Source organism: Diadema setosum, chromosome 12 (genome assembly GCF_964275005.1).
Source record: "Diadema setosum chromosome 12, eeDiaSeto1, whole genome shotgun sequence".
Taxonomy (NCBI): Eukaryota; Metazoa; Echinodermata; class Echinoidea; order Diadematoida; family Diadematidae; genus Diadema; species Diadema setosum.
The window spans coordinates 4,871,087-4,890,161 of record NC_092696.1 but is presented as its reverse complement, the minus strand read 5'-3'; the positions used below and the strand labels follow the sequence as shown (position 1 = coordinate 4,890,161).

At 37.2% G+C, this 19,075-nt stretch overlaps 1 protein-coding gene and 1 long non-coding RNA gene across 2 annotated transcripts; both read left to right on the top strand.

Moving 5' to 3' along the window:
• Window positions 1-4,268: 4,268 nt before the first annotated feature.
• On the top strand, window positions 4,269-8,888 carry LOC140235977 (uncharacterized). Its single transcript, XR_011901727.1, has 4 exons — window positions 4,269-4,392; window positions 5,643-5,808; window positions 6,342-6,463; window positions 7,001-8,888. It is a non-coding gene; the product is annotated as an uncharacterized lncRNA (long non-coding RNA).
• Window positions 8,889-9,706: 818 nt separating this feature from the next.
• Window positions 9,707-17,624, top strand: LOC140236199 (uncharacterized). Its single transcript, XM_072316166.1, has 5 exons — window positions 9,707-9,984; window positions 12,321-12,536; window positions 13,087-13,264; window positions 15,117-15,241; window positions 16,725-17,624. Exons 1-5 carry the CDS (start codon window positions 9,759-9,761, stop codon window positions 17,027-17,029), a joined length of 1,050 nt encoding a protein of 349 aa, XP_072172267.1. The 5' UTR covers window positions 9,707-9,758; the 3' UTR covers window positions 17,030-17,624.
• Window positions 17,625-19,075: the final 1,451 nt, after the last annotated feature.

The following is a 19,075-nucleotide window of genomic DNA, read 5'->3' as shown; positions in this document are numbered from 1 at the left end:
ATAAAAGAGGGAGGGGAAATAAACATCCCCATTGAATGATGAAGAATAAAAGAGACCCGCACATGCATGTCATACAATTTACGTATGTAAACATTATGATGTATGGTTATAACTTTTCATTACGTATAATTACATCACTGTCACGATTATTACACCGATCTCTAGTATCGGATCAAGTTTAAATGAGTGAAATAACAATCATTTTGATGAAATGTATAATTTCATAATAAATACAGCTTACGACGATTAACACAATTACGATATTGACAATGGTACTGGTAAACAATATACAACAGTTATTATCATTAGAATCACATGACCATTGATGACTGGCCTATGAACCGAAATAGTATGACAAGTAGAAAGTATAACATATCATACTCTCTACTTAATTTGTCATATTTTCGGTTCACGAAACATTATACGAGAGCTTTGCTTGTATCAAGATTTGCCATTGCCACTGCTCACAAAAAAAAAAAAAACCTATAGAATGAATGGATGCCAAGTTGAAGGAGTACAGGCAAACTGAGCTTCAAAATGCAAGGAAGACTACAAAGATCACTTTCAGCTGGAGAATAATGCGCATGCGTGCTGTTTGCCATGAGGCGCTGCAAGGTAAATTTGTTACAATTTTAAATCTTTGTACTGTAATCATTACTTTCACGTAGTGCACCTGGTTCCTCGAGTTACCACTACCGACTCATCTTCACACACGACAAACATCTAACAGCACTGTTTATTTACTCCTGTCAGTAAGTGGAGATGGTTGGAATGGATTCGGATTAAAGCCATCACAACAAATGAGAGCTGAAGGCAGGAGAATCAGTGATTATCTGTGTCAGATTTCGATCAGATTGCGGAGCTCTCGAATCAAAGTGATTATTAAAATCAAATGGTGCGGACGAACATTTCCGTGCGCACCAAAACGAGAACACGTCGAATTTATCTTAGGACTCAACTCATATAAACTTAATTTCAAAATAGTATCATACTATAGCGTAGAATGGACGTCAACTAACGAATGGAAATAAGAGCGTAATGAAGTGTAAATCAATGAAAGAGAATTTCATTGCTTTTCACGCTGTTTCCTGCCTTTTAAAAGTTTAATTATTGGTTGCAATTTAGCACTGTTTATTTGGGAGATATGCGACTTGATTCGAGAGTTATTTGCACCGCTCCTGGTATGTTCGGCGCTCCTGAACTGTAACAAGGGAGCTTTACAAGCTGCAGTCAGCCGACACGATTATTCTGTCGGTGGTGGGATGCATGCTCTGATCAGTGTAGTCACGATTAGTGTGAACGTCTATTTTCTCTCCCTTCCGCGCCTCCAGTATACGTTAAACAAATAAAGAGGACGCCGGAGGAAAATGAAACATGGTACTGCCGAAGCAGAGGGTAAGTTAAACTATGACTCATTTTTCTTTTCCGGTATTTTGAGCCTACATCTTTGTAAAATCGTCGATCTGTTGTCGAGCTGTGTATTTGTCTTAAGCCTATAGGCCCCGGAATAACTTTCTCCGAAACATATCTTTGATTTACGCTCATTTAGTATTCCCTTTTCATTTGAACCAGCGCACTTGCACATCCATCTTGGCGACCAACGTCTTCAGGATCGTTCTAACATTCTGTGTTACAAATGGTGCGTATGAGACCTTTCATTTGTAATGTTTATATAATAATAGATTATAATACATATTTGTATAACAGAGTTGGGCTGTTTAAGCCTTACGAATTATATCGCAAAACAGTTTAAACTGTCATCATTGTCATTATTTGTTTTTTGTAACGATGCAAATTTAATGAGGATATGCAGCCAAGGAACATTGAAAGATTATTGAAATGACAATGAAACCCTCACAGAAAATTGTGTTTCTATTATGTTTGTGCTCTTTATATAATCATGTATGATTATATAAACTGAAATTAGACTATAGCCGAATTGAATACGAATGTATCTGCATATGAATGATAATTACATATCCCTGCATTGATACGGTGTGAAATTTACGTTGTTTTTTGTTTGTGTTTGTTCGTTGGGTTTTTTTTTTAGTAAACCAATGAACTGGAAATAAATATCTATTTGTAGTATTTACTGATGTCAACTCGGATATGTCGTAAATGTGCCGGTTTTGCACCCTGATGTGATGGCTCAATTGAGAATAATGAGTAAATATGGGCCCCGTTTTATAAAACTACCGAAGTTGACATCCCAGCACGTACGTTATACTGCCGGGATGTTGGCTTCGGGAGTTGGGCCCTGGGGCCCGTTGCATAAAAGTTACAATTATGGTAACTTTACCATCCACTGGTAACTTTCATGGAATTCTTGATTTTGATTGGCTGTTGAGTATTGTTGCCATGGTAGTTACCATTGGATGGCAAAGTTACCATAATAGTAACTTTTATGCAACGGGCCCCTGGTGCAGTGAACTAAATGGGACATGGATACCTTGGTGTACAATTAATACAAGGTGACCCTATGAGTTTTCATGTGTGAATTACTACGTGTTAGTGACTATGTATACTGTAAAAATCTATGCATGCACCACACATAAGCCCCCTTGTGTAATTCTGTCCACCGGAGAAAAAATGATTTTCGTATGAATAAGCTATAATCCTATGAATTCATGTTCCACTGTTTGATTGATAATTACACCATTGTCACGTGGAACGAGATAAAACATCTGATAATGTCCGAGGTGAATAGAATTACAAAATCAAGGGTAAGAATACCTATAAATCAGGTATCAGCTCACTTTTATATTAATATCAACATCTTGTAGATACATGGGGAAATGTCCAGCGTTGCCTTTCATAAGATTTATGTCCTATAAACCAGGTATAGACAATTTAGAAAAAAACAGACAGACAAACAAACAAACAAACAAACAAACAAACAAACAAACCGTTAATGGATTCAATTTTATTATAGCTGTTGCTGGAACAATTCTCTTAGTACCATCACCATCTACCAATTCTAACACCGGGAATTGCACGCGAGATACGGAGAGTAATATGTGCCGCCCAGTTCGACACAATGGGAAGGTGATCGAACTTTTCCCGCGGGAAGAATTGATATTCCCGTTCGGGATCTCCGGAATCCGTCGGAGCATCGTGTGTCGTCCTCGGGACAACGGAGGTGCGTTTACCCTATATGCCAAGATTACAAATGCGAGTGTTGTCAATGCATAAGGGTCATCATTTCCCATGCCGACCCTCACCCTGTACGCTAAGTCGACAACCCGACAGCTCACTTGTAGTTTGCCCAATATGGCAACACTAGCATTAAACTTTTTTTGATGACCTACAAATGCATGTTGATTTGTGTTGATTCATGATCATCACTCAACACCACTTTCGCGTTCCTTCCATAATTTTGATAATAAATAAAATTGATGAGAGAATATTCATGTCAATAAGCCATCAATGAGTCCATCTATAAGGAAGGGAATAAAAGATTCTTTAGACAAAGAAAACGACGTTAAATTCTGAAATGTGGTCAGTTTCATAAAACTGCATGCACCTTCGAACGCTACTCTGTTATTGTTGTTATGTTTCATTACAAGAGTCATCCCACTATACTATCCACTATAGTAGAGTTATTTATCGTTTTCTATTGACCAGTCTGCCGGGGTGGGGTGGGGGTTGGAAGGACAATAATTCAGGCATACCTCTATGAACAAATCTCTGTATGTAACCGCCAGAAAACTTGCCTCTATATACGACTTGTCCAAAGTTGAGACACTTATGCTTGTTGGGTCTAAACTAGATTTCAAAAACTGAATTGATTTGATGGAAATACTCTGTAAATGTAAGCGAGCTAAATTTTCACTCTTTTTCTCGACCTAAATGTGATTAGCTCGAAAAAGACTGTAAAATCAGTCTTTTTAGACGGTATGTATACCTTCTCGCCCCCACCACCGAGGAAAACTTTTCTTCCGATTTCGAGCGAAACGTGTACGAGTGATATTCCACACTTTTTGGAGCTAATAACGGGTCCCTGGGGTCTTCCACGAGCTGATTTTTTGTACCATGAAATTCTTTTCGCTCTTTGTAAAGGAGCTGTTTGTTGTGACGCTTGTCTGATGAGAATTCTCATTTCACTCGGTCTGGAGAGTGAATAATGGAGCATGCGCATATCGCACAGGGTGACGGGTTTCTCACTTTGATTTTGGTGTCGATGTCGCCAGCAACTAACTTCTTGCGACCGACCTACCTACAATACGTACACGTAGGTCCCTAATGTATTAGTAAACAGTGCAGTGCCGTCCGTCACTAATAACGTACAACATAATATCGCCATCATGCACGTCTGGCCGGCATACGACTACGAGAGGACGACTCGGTTCAATCAAGATATGGGAGCAACGAACAAAACCTAAGCCATAAAAGGTATTTATAATTCTGTAAGAAATTTCTGTGCCAGCTCTGACGAGCAGCTGGACTACACCAGACCAATATTTCTAGTTCTATTCTAACTCTAAATCGCAATTATAAAGTATGCGTAGTACGTTATCCCAACAGCCGGCTACGTGAGCCTGTCATGATCCTGGACGCGATTGATAGACCCATGTAACATATAACTCTACCGCCAGTACCGGAATATTGTAATTCAAACAGGCTGTGGGCTTTTTCAGAGGGATGAAATAGACACCATTTGGGATAGTCGAAGCTTTCAAGAATACAGGGGTAGGCCTACAGTTAAGTGTCTTGTCTCAATATAGTTTGCAAGGGGACTACCTTACCGGACCTAATAATGGCATAGAAAGGGCCCAGGACGGGCTCCCGCGTGCGTACTTTACATAGCTACTCTTACTGTATCTGTATAGCTGTGAGGATGCATGGAACCCGGGCACTGTAGGCTTCCGCTTGTGTGTGAAGCTGCTGCTGTGTGTGTGTGTGTGTGTGTGTGTGTGCGTGTCAATGTGTTCATGTTGTTCTTTATTTTTTATATTGTTTTGTTGGCCATTTCTTAGCAAATTTGGTTCTGACTTCTCTGGTACAGATCTAGATAATCTAACGTTAGACATTCTAACGTTAGAGGGTTACAAGTTGTCAATTATATGTCAATTATCAGGTGCTTATACAGTACATTTTCTGATTCAGATACAGATTATAGGATCTTTTATGCTTTCAAGTAATTTTCGTTTTACAGGAGGCCCTTTTTAGAAAATCTCTATACTCAGTCCTCTATCGTTTTATGTATTACTAGATCTAGCTAGTATTGCATTATGCTTTCTCGTTATATGATTATCTGTGTATTTATTTTGTATTACATTTTATGACTTGTATTTTCAAATTTTTTAACAGTATGAATTGAATCATTTGTGCATTTATTTCGTATTATGTTTTATGACTTTACTTATATTTTCAATTTGTTCAACAGTATGAATTGACAAAATACTCTGTATGATGTGTTACTTTTTGTTTGATGAAAATAAAGTATAATTGGAATTGAAAATGAAGGAGGAATAATGCAAACTCCTAGACAAAACACCCATTTTCCCCAAAATTGTCTCACTGACTGAATCCGTATTGCTGATTGAAACCATTTGACAGCCCACTTCATTTAGGGTAGTGATGTACACTAAAGATTGATTTAATATATTCTCATGTTTCACCTCGGCTTTGATTTCATACAGGTCTACTGATGTGCCGCTACACAGATCAGTATGGAGTTTGAATTGATCAATCCCGGAAACGGCTCAAATTTCCTTTCAAGCTGGGGATCTGACATTGCTGAAGAATCCTTCCCAGCAGGTAGCCCAGTCTAAGGGTCTCATCTCGCTGACTATGCCATGGATCTAGGTGAGTGTAGCCTCATAGCAAATTAAAATGATATGATTTAGTCACTAACATCACAACAAAAACAACTAAGATATTGAACCACTTTCACTTAATAAGAGAAAGAGGATTCTGAAAATCAGTTTCCCACCCTTACCCATATACAAGATTCTACTTGTTCTTCTCTTGCAGAATGTGACCTGAGTTGTTCAACTTCTATTTATTTTGTTGGATAAAACACATAATATGTATCTGGGTTCATGTACATGGAAAATGCACTTTAAAAAAAATTGTGCAAAAACAGAGAATAGCCCCACATGATTTAATTACAAGGAACACTGTACACTGACCCTGTTGCCTAACTGTCCTCTCTACTGTACTAATTCTGTTCATGTGCAGATTAGTAATTTCCTCAATTGGCCATGTTAATGATCTTATGAATGCCTTTCTTTCTATCTCGCTCTCTCAAATTATTGTGCCTCCGAGATTGACTGTTGCCCATTACAGTAGAATGTTTGGCAGGCTTTGAAAGCATTTGAATTTTATGTGAATTTTAGGAGACCAAGGAGCCTTGGTGCTGTTGACAAAACTTCTGCCAACATCCTGCATCAAGACAGGAAGGAAAGAGTAAGGAGCCAACAACTGACAGTGCTCTCTGCATCTCTTTGAAGAAAGATCTGTGAGTTCATTTTATACTATCTTCCATGTGACATTAATACCTGTTGAATTTAACCTGTTGATTTAAGCTACAAGAAACGTATGGTTCTTTAACAATATCCAATTACTTTTACAGATGTTTTGAAGTATACTGTCTCCAAGGCACATTTATGACTTTACACCGTTAGCACATTCTATATTTTTACAATTATGTTCTAGTCACACCTTTCCATGCCTTGAAATCATGGCATCATACTTCAGAATGTAAATGCATCCTTATTTATACACATTTTTTTTTTTTTTTGTGGTGATAGAGACGATTATAATATTTAAAGTTTGTTTACAAGATATGGGAATATGTCCATTAAATTTCCCAGACTGTGTTTCAAATTTAGATTACATAAGTTGATATCATCCAACAATGTGCACTTTCTTGTGATAATCCACTTTCATACACTTAGACGAGAAAGAGAAAAAAAATTCAGAACTCTGGAGTTGCATAATAGTTATTCACATGTTTCATTTGTATTGTTGTACTCTATTCTTTACTCTGGGACAGATAATGATGCAGCAGCACAAGAAGAAGACCAAGAGTTTAGGCAGCCCTTCTTGCTGTTTTTTTTTTTTTTGCTGGTGGGCGGGAGGAACAACGGTATTTAATTTTTGTTGATGATACGACCCTTCTTGGAGAGGAAGACATCTTTCAGGCTTTGGATCACCTGTTCACTTTCAATATGGAATTCCCAACAATAGACTTGTCGATCACAGACTCTTGACATTTTTATTTCCTTCATCTATGGATCCCCGCTGATATCAAGCCACCGGTGAGAACGTGCCTCTGCTAGATCGGCCAGAAAATGGAGGTCAACAAAGGCACGTAATCATAATCATGTATGTCTTGTGACTTTGTTACTTGGATTTTCTCTTTTCCAGTTGTCTTGACAATTCACAAAATGTGTGATGACAAACATGTATTTGAATGTATCTGAATATGTATTCTGAAAGTGGTTTTCAATCTTGATCACTGAATGTTTGGGTAGATGATCTCATTGCTTTACAAAATGTACAATTGTGATACACTTGTGCAGTATGCTGTTGTATTTTTGTACACATGAATTTTAGGATATTGCATTCTTTGAATAATGTTCACATAGATTTATATGTTATTAGCAATTTAAAATCTAACATTTCCTTCATATAACCTACGCAGACATTCAGATTTCCCTTGCAAATTCCAGCAAATTGGCAAAGTTCTTCAAGTAGGATGATATGATTGACTTATAAAGGCAAATTATTTTCGTATACAAGGGAGAAAAATAAGAGTATTCATGTACTTTTTGCCGTAGGATAATCATACAAAATAATGGTTCAATGAATTTAGACAGTTACTGGTAACTTCCTAGACAAGAACTAATGAAATTTTCTTCAATTCTGTATTTCCCACTAAGCTAAATAAAATAATGATAATGAAATGGATAAATAAAAATAAAACAAAACTGTTTAAAAAGTTCAAAAGCCTGTACAATGTGTACATGAATTATTCTAATTGCTATGGTCAAAGATGACATAGCCCTATGCTTCAGTGGAGGAATGGTGGCAATTTGACGCGTCACTGTTGCTGTAAAATTAATTGTCTTGTTTGTGAATGTGCATATCATGTAATTCAGTCTTGTCTATCTGAGAGATAGTATGATCCCAAACATACACATATTTCAGCTCTTTCAAATCAGGGGTTGCATAAGGCTTTTGAAACACCCGCCAAATTTTAGTGTCTGTACACCACCCCCCATGATAATTAGAGTTTTTGCTATTAAAGTATTGTATCATTGTCAGGAACAAATTTACTCATGTCTCTTCGACAGTTGTCTGTATTACTCAGCGACTCATTCATTTGTACATGCACTTGCATTCCAAGTTGGGTTTTCAATACTGCACATGTAAAGACAAATGATCTGCTTCTAAGTGTGTTCATAGATATACCCGCATCCTATTTGCATTTCAGGTTTTAATGTCATCAGATCTGATTTGTTATTCTCTTAGTTTGGAATTGCCCTCAAAAACAGAATGTTATTAAATTTGTTAAATATTGTACAATATTTCACATGTTCAATTGTCTAATATTTGGCGAAATTAGATGAAATACATGTAGTTACATATTTGTTCAAAAGGCCACTTTTGGAAATATTTTCACATTCTTTATGGATGTTTCATTTCCAGGAACTTATAGGAACTTTAAATGCTTGAAGCCACTCTGCATAATACATAATTAGCATTTGTTGTGAACAATACCCCTGACATATTGTACCAACAAGTTGTCCTACAAGCATCAGACAAGCTTTAACTATATCAGTTTGTCAAGATCAAACTTTGTTAAAATGATATGCATAGAATCCTGAATATCAAAAGAACAACAACAACACTCGAAATAATGCAAACGAAATAGTACATGCAGTGTATTATTCATGTAAATGTGTTAGTGACAGAGTGTATGTATATTTGCATGTACCTGTACGTTGGAATATGTATATGCATATGTGTGTGTGTGAATGCGTGTATGTGTGTGTGTGTGCGTGTGTGTGTGCATGTGTGTGTGTGTGTGTGTGTGTGTGCACGCTTGGACGTGTGTAAATACCAGTGCAACAAATAAAAACAAAAATCCCCTGGAACTAAGACTAGCATCCCTCTTTCAAAGAGCGAAAATTCACTCTGAAAAGAGTAAGGATTTCCCCTGTAAATCAAAATGATTTCCCTACCCCTGGAACCAAGACTAGCACCCGTCGCTTGAAGAGCTAAAATTCACTCTGAAAAGAGTGAAGATTTCCACTGTAAATCAGAATCATTTCACTCGAATGAGGAGCTAAAAGTCACTCTTAAAAGATGTAGATTTCGCTCTTAAAAGATGAAATATTTTCACTCTTTGGTAGAGTGAAAATTTTTCGCTCCAAATTTCACTCCAAATGGACTGGTCCCTAATCACGCTCCCTAAGGAGCGGGAAAAGGAGCTAAAATTAGCTCCGTAGCATTTACAGAGTATTTACAATTGGCAATTACTCTAGTTACTGAAGAGATAATATCATTAGCCCTAAAGAAATATCTAATACAGCAGTACGCTGTCTAATTAGGCAGGGTAGGCTTATATCAATGGATATGAGATTTATTTTCTACCACATCTTTACTGATACCTTTATCTCCCGATTTTAATGTTGCTTGCTTGATAATAATAACAAAAATCTATCAAATCCCTACAACTCATAGCTACAGAGGGCAGCCATTCGCCTAAACCTACGTCTGAACATCAAACAATAAAGACATCAGACATGTCAGAAGCAACCAATAGGCCTACTACAACTCAATCAACAATTGTGATGACGTCAGCCGACATGCAGAGGACCATGCTGGACGTTGCTATGGATACGACTTCGTCTTCTCCGCAGCTTACAACGTCGATAAGTTCCACAGCCAGCTTTCCAACTTCACCCGAAGGTTCCACCACACCAACAACGTTGGGCAGTACACTGCCAGCGCATTTCACCGCCCCGGCAGGTTTGTATCATGGCGTAGCGAATGCTTGTTAATTTAAGCGGATTTCATGTACAAATATGTACATGACGGTAATTAAATCGCCATAATAATCGATGCTTGGCATAGTTATTTACACGAGACGATCAGTAATCATAGCGATGAACTGATCAAATAATGATGTGCAGACCCATGAACAGCTATGACTTTGTGAGAAACTTGCAAATACAATACATTCTCTTTTAACCAAGTTTAACCAAGCTTAAGGCGACACTTCGCTGTGGCTGATTGCGATGAAAAAAATGATGAAAGCTCTAATCGCAAATTGAAAACTGAGTGCAATATATCAGGTAGCAATGGTATAGATTTTGGTGGAGATTGGGGAATGAGATTTTAACTTTTTGCCAGATAATTATGTGAAGATAGAAACCATTTGCAAAATGAAATATAAAAAGAGCATACAAAATTCTAAGAGGCCATTCAAAGCTTATTTGATGACAATGGTCTTCGAGATGGCTAAGATATCGAAAAGCAAAGTAAAACAAAGTGGTTCTAATAGAATATGGGTCCCTCCTTTTATAATTATTAGGACTTCCTTGTTTTTGTATACCTCAACCATTTCAAAGCCAATTTTCATCAAAGATAAACTTAGAATTCCTTTTTTAATTGTATGCTCTTTAATGTTATAATTGGGTTCTAATTATCTGTCAAAAAGTTAAAATCTCAAGCCACTATTTCAAACAAAGATATAATAAACGTTTACATTCGTACTACCTGGTATATTTCACTCAATTTTCAATTTGCGATGAAAGTTTTTTTTTTTTTCTAATGATTTGAACTGAACCAAACGAATATGTCGCTCATATTTCATAAAAGGTTTCTCATTTTCTCACAAAAGTTGGGAACCTGAAGTCCCATTTCAACCTTACAACTTCACCATCCCTTTGATAAGCTCCATTCAATTTGATTAAATTACAAGTTGTAATTAAATGTCACAAAATTTAATTTATGATGAGACATAAATTTTCTTGACACGTTAATGGCACATTGTAAGGTTTGTTTCTCAGCTTTCTGCAAGAGGCAAGCAATATACTTTTTGTTAGAAATATGAATATTTTGAACATTATTTCTTTACATTCTTTATATCGTCCCATAGAGAGGCGACAAACCAGTGAATAGTCTTCTCATTCAGCCTTGATGCCACCGAAACTTCAGAAATGCATAACTTTTTGATGGATTGTCCTATTTTACTCAAACTTTCACCAATGTCTTAAATCAAAATATTGCTGCTTTCGCTCAATCTACACTTCTCGGTGAACTTGTCATTTAAGTAATAGATGTCAACTCTATAATGTTAAAATCAAAGCAAATACTAGAGTTTCCCAATTAATCGTGACATAACCATTTCTATCGTTTCATTCAAAATGATTTTAGACGGGGAGATGAATGTTTAGGCTATAAAGGTTGTATTAACTGTCAACTCCTCAAGTACGCCATCGCTAAAAGCTTCGAAAATGAATTCATCGGCTTTGACGTATACAATTTTCCAATGTTCTATGCTATTCTCGTCAATGAAATTCCAAACCGCTTGTCCTTTATTTTTCTCTTCTTTCGAAATCAATATTTGATTTCTTAGAAACGTAACAACTTTATCTAAGATCATTTTCTTATATCAAAGCGGCCATCAACGACCGTTACATAAAAAGCGCTACGATGTTTTCCTATATTGTTGGAGAATCCGAAGAGTGTTGCAAGAAATTCATAGTATAGGCCTATGACAAAATGATTGTAACCTTTTTGAATCGTGGCTCTTTTCAAGTAAATCCACCCTTTAATTGCACAACTTCAACTTTGTCAGTTATAGGTCATGGATTTTAGTATGTCAAGAAACCAGATTAATGTGTCTATTGGACCATCGCAGAATGCATGATACAACATTAATACCCCATTCCTTAGAGATTTTTCTCTCATCGGTGACTTATCGGAAGCTATCATAGGTTTATCGCTTCCGGCCACCCATCGAAGCGTATCGAATCGCAGTCCAATGGATCTGACTTGTGTTGGTCGATTATCAGCTCCAAGTAAGACATGTCGGGCAGTGATCCGATGAAGCAAGATCGTCCGATGAGGATCACGCGCGTCATGACAATAATTATCATTGTGTGATGGCAGTCGCCGGATACTCGACCAACCAAGTCGGATTCATGAGACTGCGATCCAATACACTTCGGTGGGGGACCGGAATCAACAATTCTTGCTTCGAATGAGTGACCGATGAGAAAAAAAAAATCTGTGAAATGGTGATATGCAATGACTCTCTTCTTTTTTTTTCTTTTTTTTTTTTTCTATCGAACATACAGGTGCACTTGCTATCGTCGCTGACGAGTACACGGGTAAATTCTGGAAGATTACATCAACTGAGGAAGAATGGCTAAGCTTCGAAACCGTTCTGATTGATATGACTGTTGACGAACGAGACGGCAATGTGTTCTGGACAGAGCAAGGGGGAACTCGTATTTGGCGCTGTGACATCGGGAGTAACACGAAGGAGACGCTCTTTGAAGGATCAAACACACGTACGTTGAGAACCATACTTGCTGATAGAAGCAAAACGTCACTACTTCAAACTCAACTGGCTTTGACATAATAAAATCAAATGAGTGCCGGTTCATTTACGCCATTCATTGCTGTATTCCCTCTATGACGGTTAATGTAATGTTCGAGGGGTTCATTTCCAGCTAGCTCAAGTTTGTTTTAATCACTCAGAAAGTAAAAATCTAATTACAGATAAAATAAGTCACTGTTCTATACACTGATTGGTTCTTGGCACAGGACACAGAACTAATCATTTAGGAATACAACAGGAACAAAAACTTGAGTAAAGTATACAAATGACCTTAAAACATTAGCAGAGTATCAAAATAATGTGGATGAGATATCACTCCATGCGATCTTTCACTCTAAAACTTTCGAATGCCTTACACTTCGTTTTACACGTCGAATTTTAATGAAATATGCGCCTCTTTTGTTTTGTTTTGTTTATCTGTTTGATTTCCATGTGGTAACCTAACTCTTTGAAAGAATGTTAGCATAAGCCGTTCATAATCTGGAATCTGTCCTAAACAGCTCCCCGTGAGGTCGCCTTTGATGGACAAGACCGAGCTCTGTATTTTTCGCATATTTTGGAGAATAACGGATTTGGATTCGCTATATCATTCATCCACGTGGACAACAGCGAATCTGGCCGAAACGACTTCGTCTTACTGACAAGTCTAGTGAGGGCGCTCGTCATCGACGAACAGAGGTGAACAGAGGGGTGCATCACGAAAAAGACATCAATGAATCATACAGCTCACGAGTAATACAGCCCATGAGTCATAAAGCCCGATAGTTATACAGCCCACGAGACAGATACAGGCCACGAGTCATATAGCCCACTAGTTATACAGGCCACGAGTAATACAGCCCGCGAGTCACATGCGGCCACGAGTCATACAGCCCACGAGTCATATACAGCCACGAGTCATACAGACCACGAGTCATCGTAACAGCACATGAGTTCGACACGTTTTATGTATTATTGGATGGGGATCGGATTAGAAGGGTTAGCTGTTTATGTGTGCACAACCATCTCTTGCATCTTATAAGGCTCTTATGCGTCGAGAGTATCAGTAATGATACAGCGTATTATAAATGGACTTTATTTTGAAATGCCTTAGCAAACGAGGCCCATGACATCGACGCATTATAAGCCGCGTGTTGTAATGTCCAACCCGTGGGCTATTTTTACCTGGTATCGAACTCATAAGCCGTACGACTCAAGGACCGTTTTCTTTCCGATGGCGAACAGACTCGTGGGCTATATGACTCGTGGGTGTCGGTCTGGTGGGATGACCCTGAGCAGAGCTGCGCCATCCATGCTTGGGCCGACCTCTTGTATTCTAGTCCAGTGCTGTATATCATACTGGTTACTTGTCCAGAACCTCATTCATTTTCAATTCACTTTCTGTTTTCATTGCTTAAAGAAATAGATACATGTATACTGAAAAGAAAGAGCAAAAAAAAAAACGTTTCAAAAATGACAAAAATTGGATAAGAAACAAGAAAGATATGACATTTTGAAATTTCACATTTTTTGGAAAACATTTCTTGACCAGTATCATTATCAATATTATTGTTATTGTTATTGTTATTATTACCATATTTTTATATGATTATTATCATCATTGTTTCCATCCTTAGTTACTATTGTAATCGTACTGATAACTGTGATGATTAGGATGATTGTATAGCAACTTATGATTATCTTAAAGGGACTGTACAGTACTGGTTGAGGTAGGGATTCATGTTTTGAACATTCCTAAGTGAGATAATGAGAAACCTCTAATGAAATATGAAAGAGCATGTAATTTTAAGAAGGATTCAATATCTATTTTATGAAAATTGGTTTTCGAATGGCTGAGATATCCACCAAAAAAGTGATAATAATAAAAGGCGACATGCCACAACTTTATTAGGATCTCTTTGTTTCACCTTGTTTTTGGATATCGATTTTCATCGAATAAACTTTTGATACCCCTTAGAACTGCATTCCCCATTACATCTCAAAAAGTGGTTTCTGAATATCTCGCAAAATGTTAAAAGCTAAATCTACACCTCGACCAGAACTGAACACACCCTTTAACCATCATTATTCACATTATAATCATTTTGGGATGATTTAAAAGCTCAGCAAGTTACAGAAGACTAGTGCCATCTTTTATTCATATTTCTCTCTCTCTCTCTCTCTCTCTGTGTGTGTGTGTGTGTGTGTGTGTTTAATACATCGAATATGACATGTTGTTCAAATGCAGAGAGACATTTGAATCAAACCGTCATTGTATTTCGATATTGTCTGTGTACATGACATAATAATGCATCCTATTAACTATTAATCAATTAACTATTAAGAAATTAAGAAAGTAACATATATATTTGTTCATCTATTCCATTAATTATTTAATCATCTATTAATTTATCTGTAAATTTGTTCATTCATTAATTCATTCACTTATCCATTCATTCATTTTTGCTGCTTCTTTTTATACCATTAATCGGCAAAGTGACTCAGCATGTGATTTTGATAATTAATATACTCATAATGTGATTTCACGCAGATTTGCTTACTGGACTGATAATGACGGACTAAAATGTAAACACCTAAGTGGAACTGGCTCGACCGAAACTATTGATGCTACTCTTGGTAACCTGCCTACAACTTTAAGCATCGACCCAACTATAGGTATTCCTGTAGTCACGTGACTGTATCATAGTCACGTGACACGAGATCTCGGATGAGATGTTTCAGACTTTACTCTGCACTCGTTTTTCGCTACTTGTCTGAAAAGGGTTCATAATCTGTATTCAGACTGCTGATACATCAGTATTACAAGCTATTCCGTGAACTCCCTCCATGTCCTGCCAATACACTCGATTCGAATACAGTATCATATGCACATGATAGGCCTTTGGTGGAGGCGAATACAAGGTGAAGCTGCGTAGCTCCATGTCAATGTAGGCCTTTCAAAAACCATAGGGTACCCATACTTAGAATCAACCGAACAGTTGCAGAAGATCAGTAGTCCAAACACGATTTGAAATACGTGGCTCGGATGAATGTGATTTATTGATTGCTTTCAGACTAATAAAAACAACTCGATAAATGCTAACATGCACGTAGACACGTTTAAGCCGGAAACCTTGGCCTCCCTCGTATTGCGAGAATAATCTAGGAAGGCTAATGTTTCCATAAGAGAGTAACGTCTGTGAATGTTCTCAGTCATCCAGATAAAGTATCACATGAACTATATTGGTAAATTTAGTCAACTGGACTTACTTGTAATTTGGAGTAGCGACGTTTCAGGTGAAATGTCGCTACTCCAAATTACAAGTAAGTCCAGTCACGCCAGTTGACTAGATTTACCGATATTATAGTTCATGTGAATTGTGATAAGAGAGTAATAAGCATAAATACAATTAAAACACCTGCCTCAAGCTGTTTCCTTACTTAATATTCTGCTGCATTTGTAATTGTCAATAATCATAATGATAACAATACTATCACTATTACAATTTTGGCAGTATTTATGATTATTGAAATAGGTCATATCCATACTTATCGTAATCAGTCATTATGATTAACATTTTGTCAAGGTATACGCTTGCAATTATGATTATTATTGTCAAAGTGATTTCGCTATACACGAACAATTTGGTCGCAAAACAAATTGATTCATTTAGCGTATGTTAAGATATTAAACTGTTCTAAAGGAAAATAAGATTTTGAACATATCTACGATAACTCCAGTAAAATCCCGAGGTTATATTCCTTGCTATTTTTCAAGCGAGGCATTACCGGAAATGTTCTATTTTACTCTATCTGAGGATGGAATTGAAGAGGTCGGTGCAATATAGTGCTAACCCACACAATAATCATTTTGAGATAATCGCTGTTTAATGTTTGGAAAGTCCATACATTGAACAGTAATAAAACATGAATGCATGCATTTTTACCATCTTATTGGTCAAATTCAAATATGATATTTTCACGAAGGCTAGAGTGAAGGATATTAAGGATTATGAAAATGCATGTAAATCAAAAGTGTGGGTTAGCACTATACTGTACCGACCTCTTCAATTATTTTAACAGGTTTAAAAATGGCGTCATGTTTATTTTGCAACCAAACTTTTTACGTAATAAATTGTTCCTATTCTTGACATTGTAGCGAATCGAGTTTACTTGACGACGGTGAACAAAGTCTACTTATGGGAATTCTCTACCGGTGCATGGCGCAAAACTGATCTCTCTGCTTACATCGGCACACATCCGGCGAACACCCAAGGAACAACACAGGTGAATTTCCTCTTTTTCTTCAACAGCGTCCTCTACGTGCAGGCAGGGAACGGCATAGGCGTGATACACAACCTTGACCGAAACCCGATCGACCACTCCGAGATTACCGTCGAATATTTAGCACTGATCGGACCACAGTCTCCTGTCGCCCTCTATGTTAAGAGCCTGTTTCCGTAGCCTGACTATACTGAGCATGACAAAAATAATCATATGACTACGAAACTGAACCGTAACATGAAACAAACAAACAAACAAACAAACAAACAAACAAAAACAAACAAAAAAACCCAACAAACAAACAAACTAACCACCCCCCCCCCAAAAAAAAAAAAAAAAAAAAATATCGCGTTCACTCGCAAGGCCACTGAAATTCAAAAGGCTGGGGCAAGTTTCATAAGCTAACAAGCAAAAAAAAAAACAAAAACAAAACAAAAACAAAAACACAAACAAAAAACACAAACCAAACCAAAACAAAACAAAACAAACAAGGAAAGGCCTTCAGCTCAACTTCCAGATACCACTTAAGAGTTTCTTCAGCTGACAAGCCCCCCCCCCCTTAAAAAAAAAGGAAACGAAATAAAGGACAAAAGGAAAGAAAAGAAAAGAAAAGAAAGGCCTCTTACCCGCGCAGATTAGGCTCTGAATCTGTCATTTTCTAGACAACTCAAAATCATGGATTTGATGTCATAACGTGAGAAAGAATGAAGCTACAAATTAATTGAGGAATTTAGGCACAGAATTGAACCGTTTTGTTAACATTGGATCCGTCATCTTGTAGAGCGAAATGATATCTTTCCAGAAATACGTTACTTTCATCATCGTAAGGAATAACTGAAGTTATGATGAAGAATATCCCATAATAATATCTTACTATAGGCGCCTCAATAGATGTTTTTTTTTTTTCTTTTTTTTTTTTTTTCAGATTCAATCCCGAAAAATCTTAAATTGATCCGAATGGACTTAAGTCGTTTTGCAGTCAAACTCTTCAACTATTTCCCACGGCTGGCGCCACATTTTCTAAAGTGTGTGTGTGTGTGTGGGGGGGGGGGCAGTTCATATTCTGGTGCCACTTCCGGGTTTCATCATCTTACAAGCCAAAAAGAAAACCAAAACCAAAAACAAACATAAAACAAAACAAACGAACAACAACAACAACAACAAAGCCTTAAGCTCAACTTTCTGATTCCACTTCCGGGATTCTTCAGCTGACAAGCAAAAACCTTCTCACGACCAAAACAGAATCGCTATGGTACAACTGGTCAGGAGCTTAACCGAATTCTTGTTTTTTGTTTGTTTCTTTGTTTTTTTTGTTTTTTTTTTTTTTTTGTGCCACAATGACTTCCCGTTTCCGGGGTCTAAAAATGTGTGTGTGTGTGTGAGTGTGTGTGTGTGTGCGTGGGGGGGGGGGGGATAGACCCCCCCCCCCTTTAGCGGCCATGTTTCCTTTTACCTGATTTGCAAGTGCATCATTGTGTTCTCTTCTCAATATGGTACTTCCCCGTCTCTTCTGAAGACACGAAATGTATAATTTCATAAAACTGTCTCAACCGTATTTTTGTCAGTATACATAGACTGATATTGTTATTATTGCCAGAATGACAATGGCTCACCCGCTTGCAGCATGTGGCTTATCCGACTCCAAAAACCTGCATTAGAGAAGAATTTTGCTATACTAGTATCCCTGTATATTTGAAGACCTGAATATAAGAACGACCCAAGTCCAATTTTTGGCCAAATTCGGTTTGACATGGGAAATTGTAGCTTATGCATGGACTCATCTTGGGTATAAATGATAAATCCTAATTACCCCCGGAAGTGCCTGAAATGCATAAGTTAAATCTTATATGAATGTAAGAATGAAGGACTTGGGTCATTCTTACATTTATATTATAGCGCCCTCTCTCATCCTTCTCTCATCTCTATAGCAGAATATCATGTATATGATTCAAAGAACGACCCAAGTCCATATGATTCAAAGAACGACCCAAGTCCATCACACAAAATGGCCTCTCCACAATTAATGGGAATGCTAATTGTCATAATAATGTATGTTCTAATTTGTATATACAATGCTGCCTTCCCATCACAGTTAAATAGAATATTATTGGACAAATAAAAAAGATATGAAATTTTTTTTAAGTTTACTCGAAATGGTCTTCCATGGACTTGGGTCGTTCTTATATTCAGATACTCATTTGTATAATTATTTTTGTTTTGTTCTTC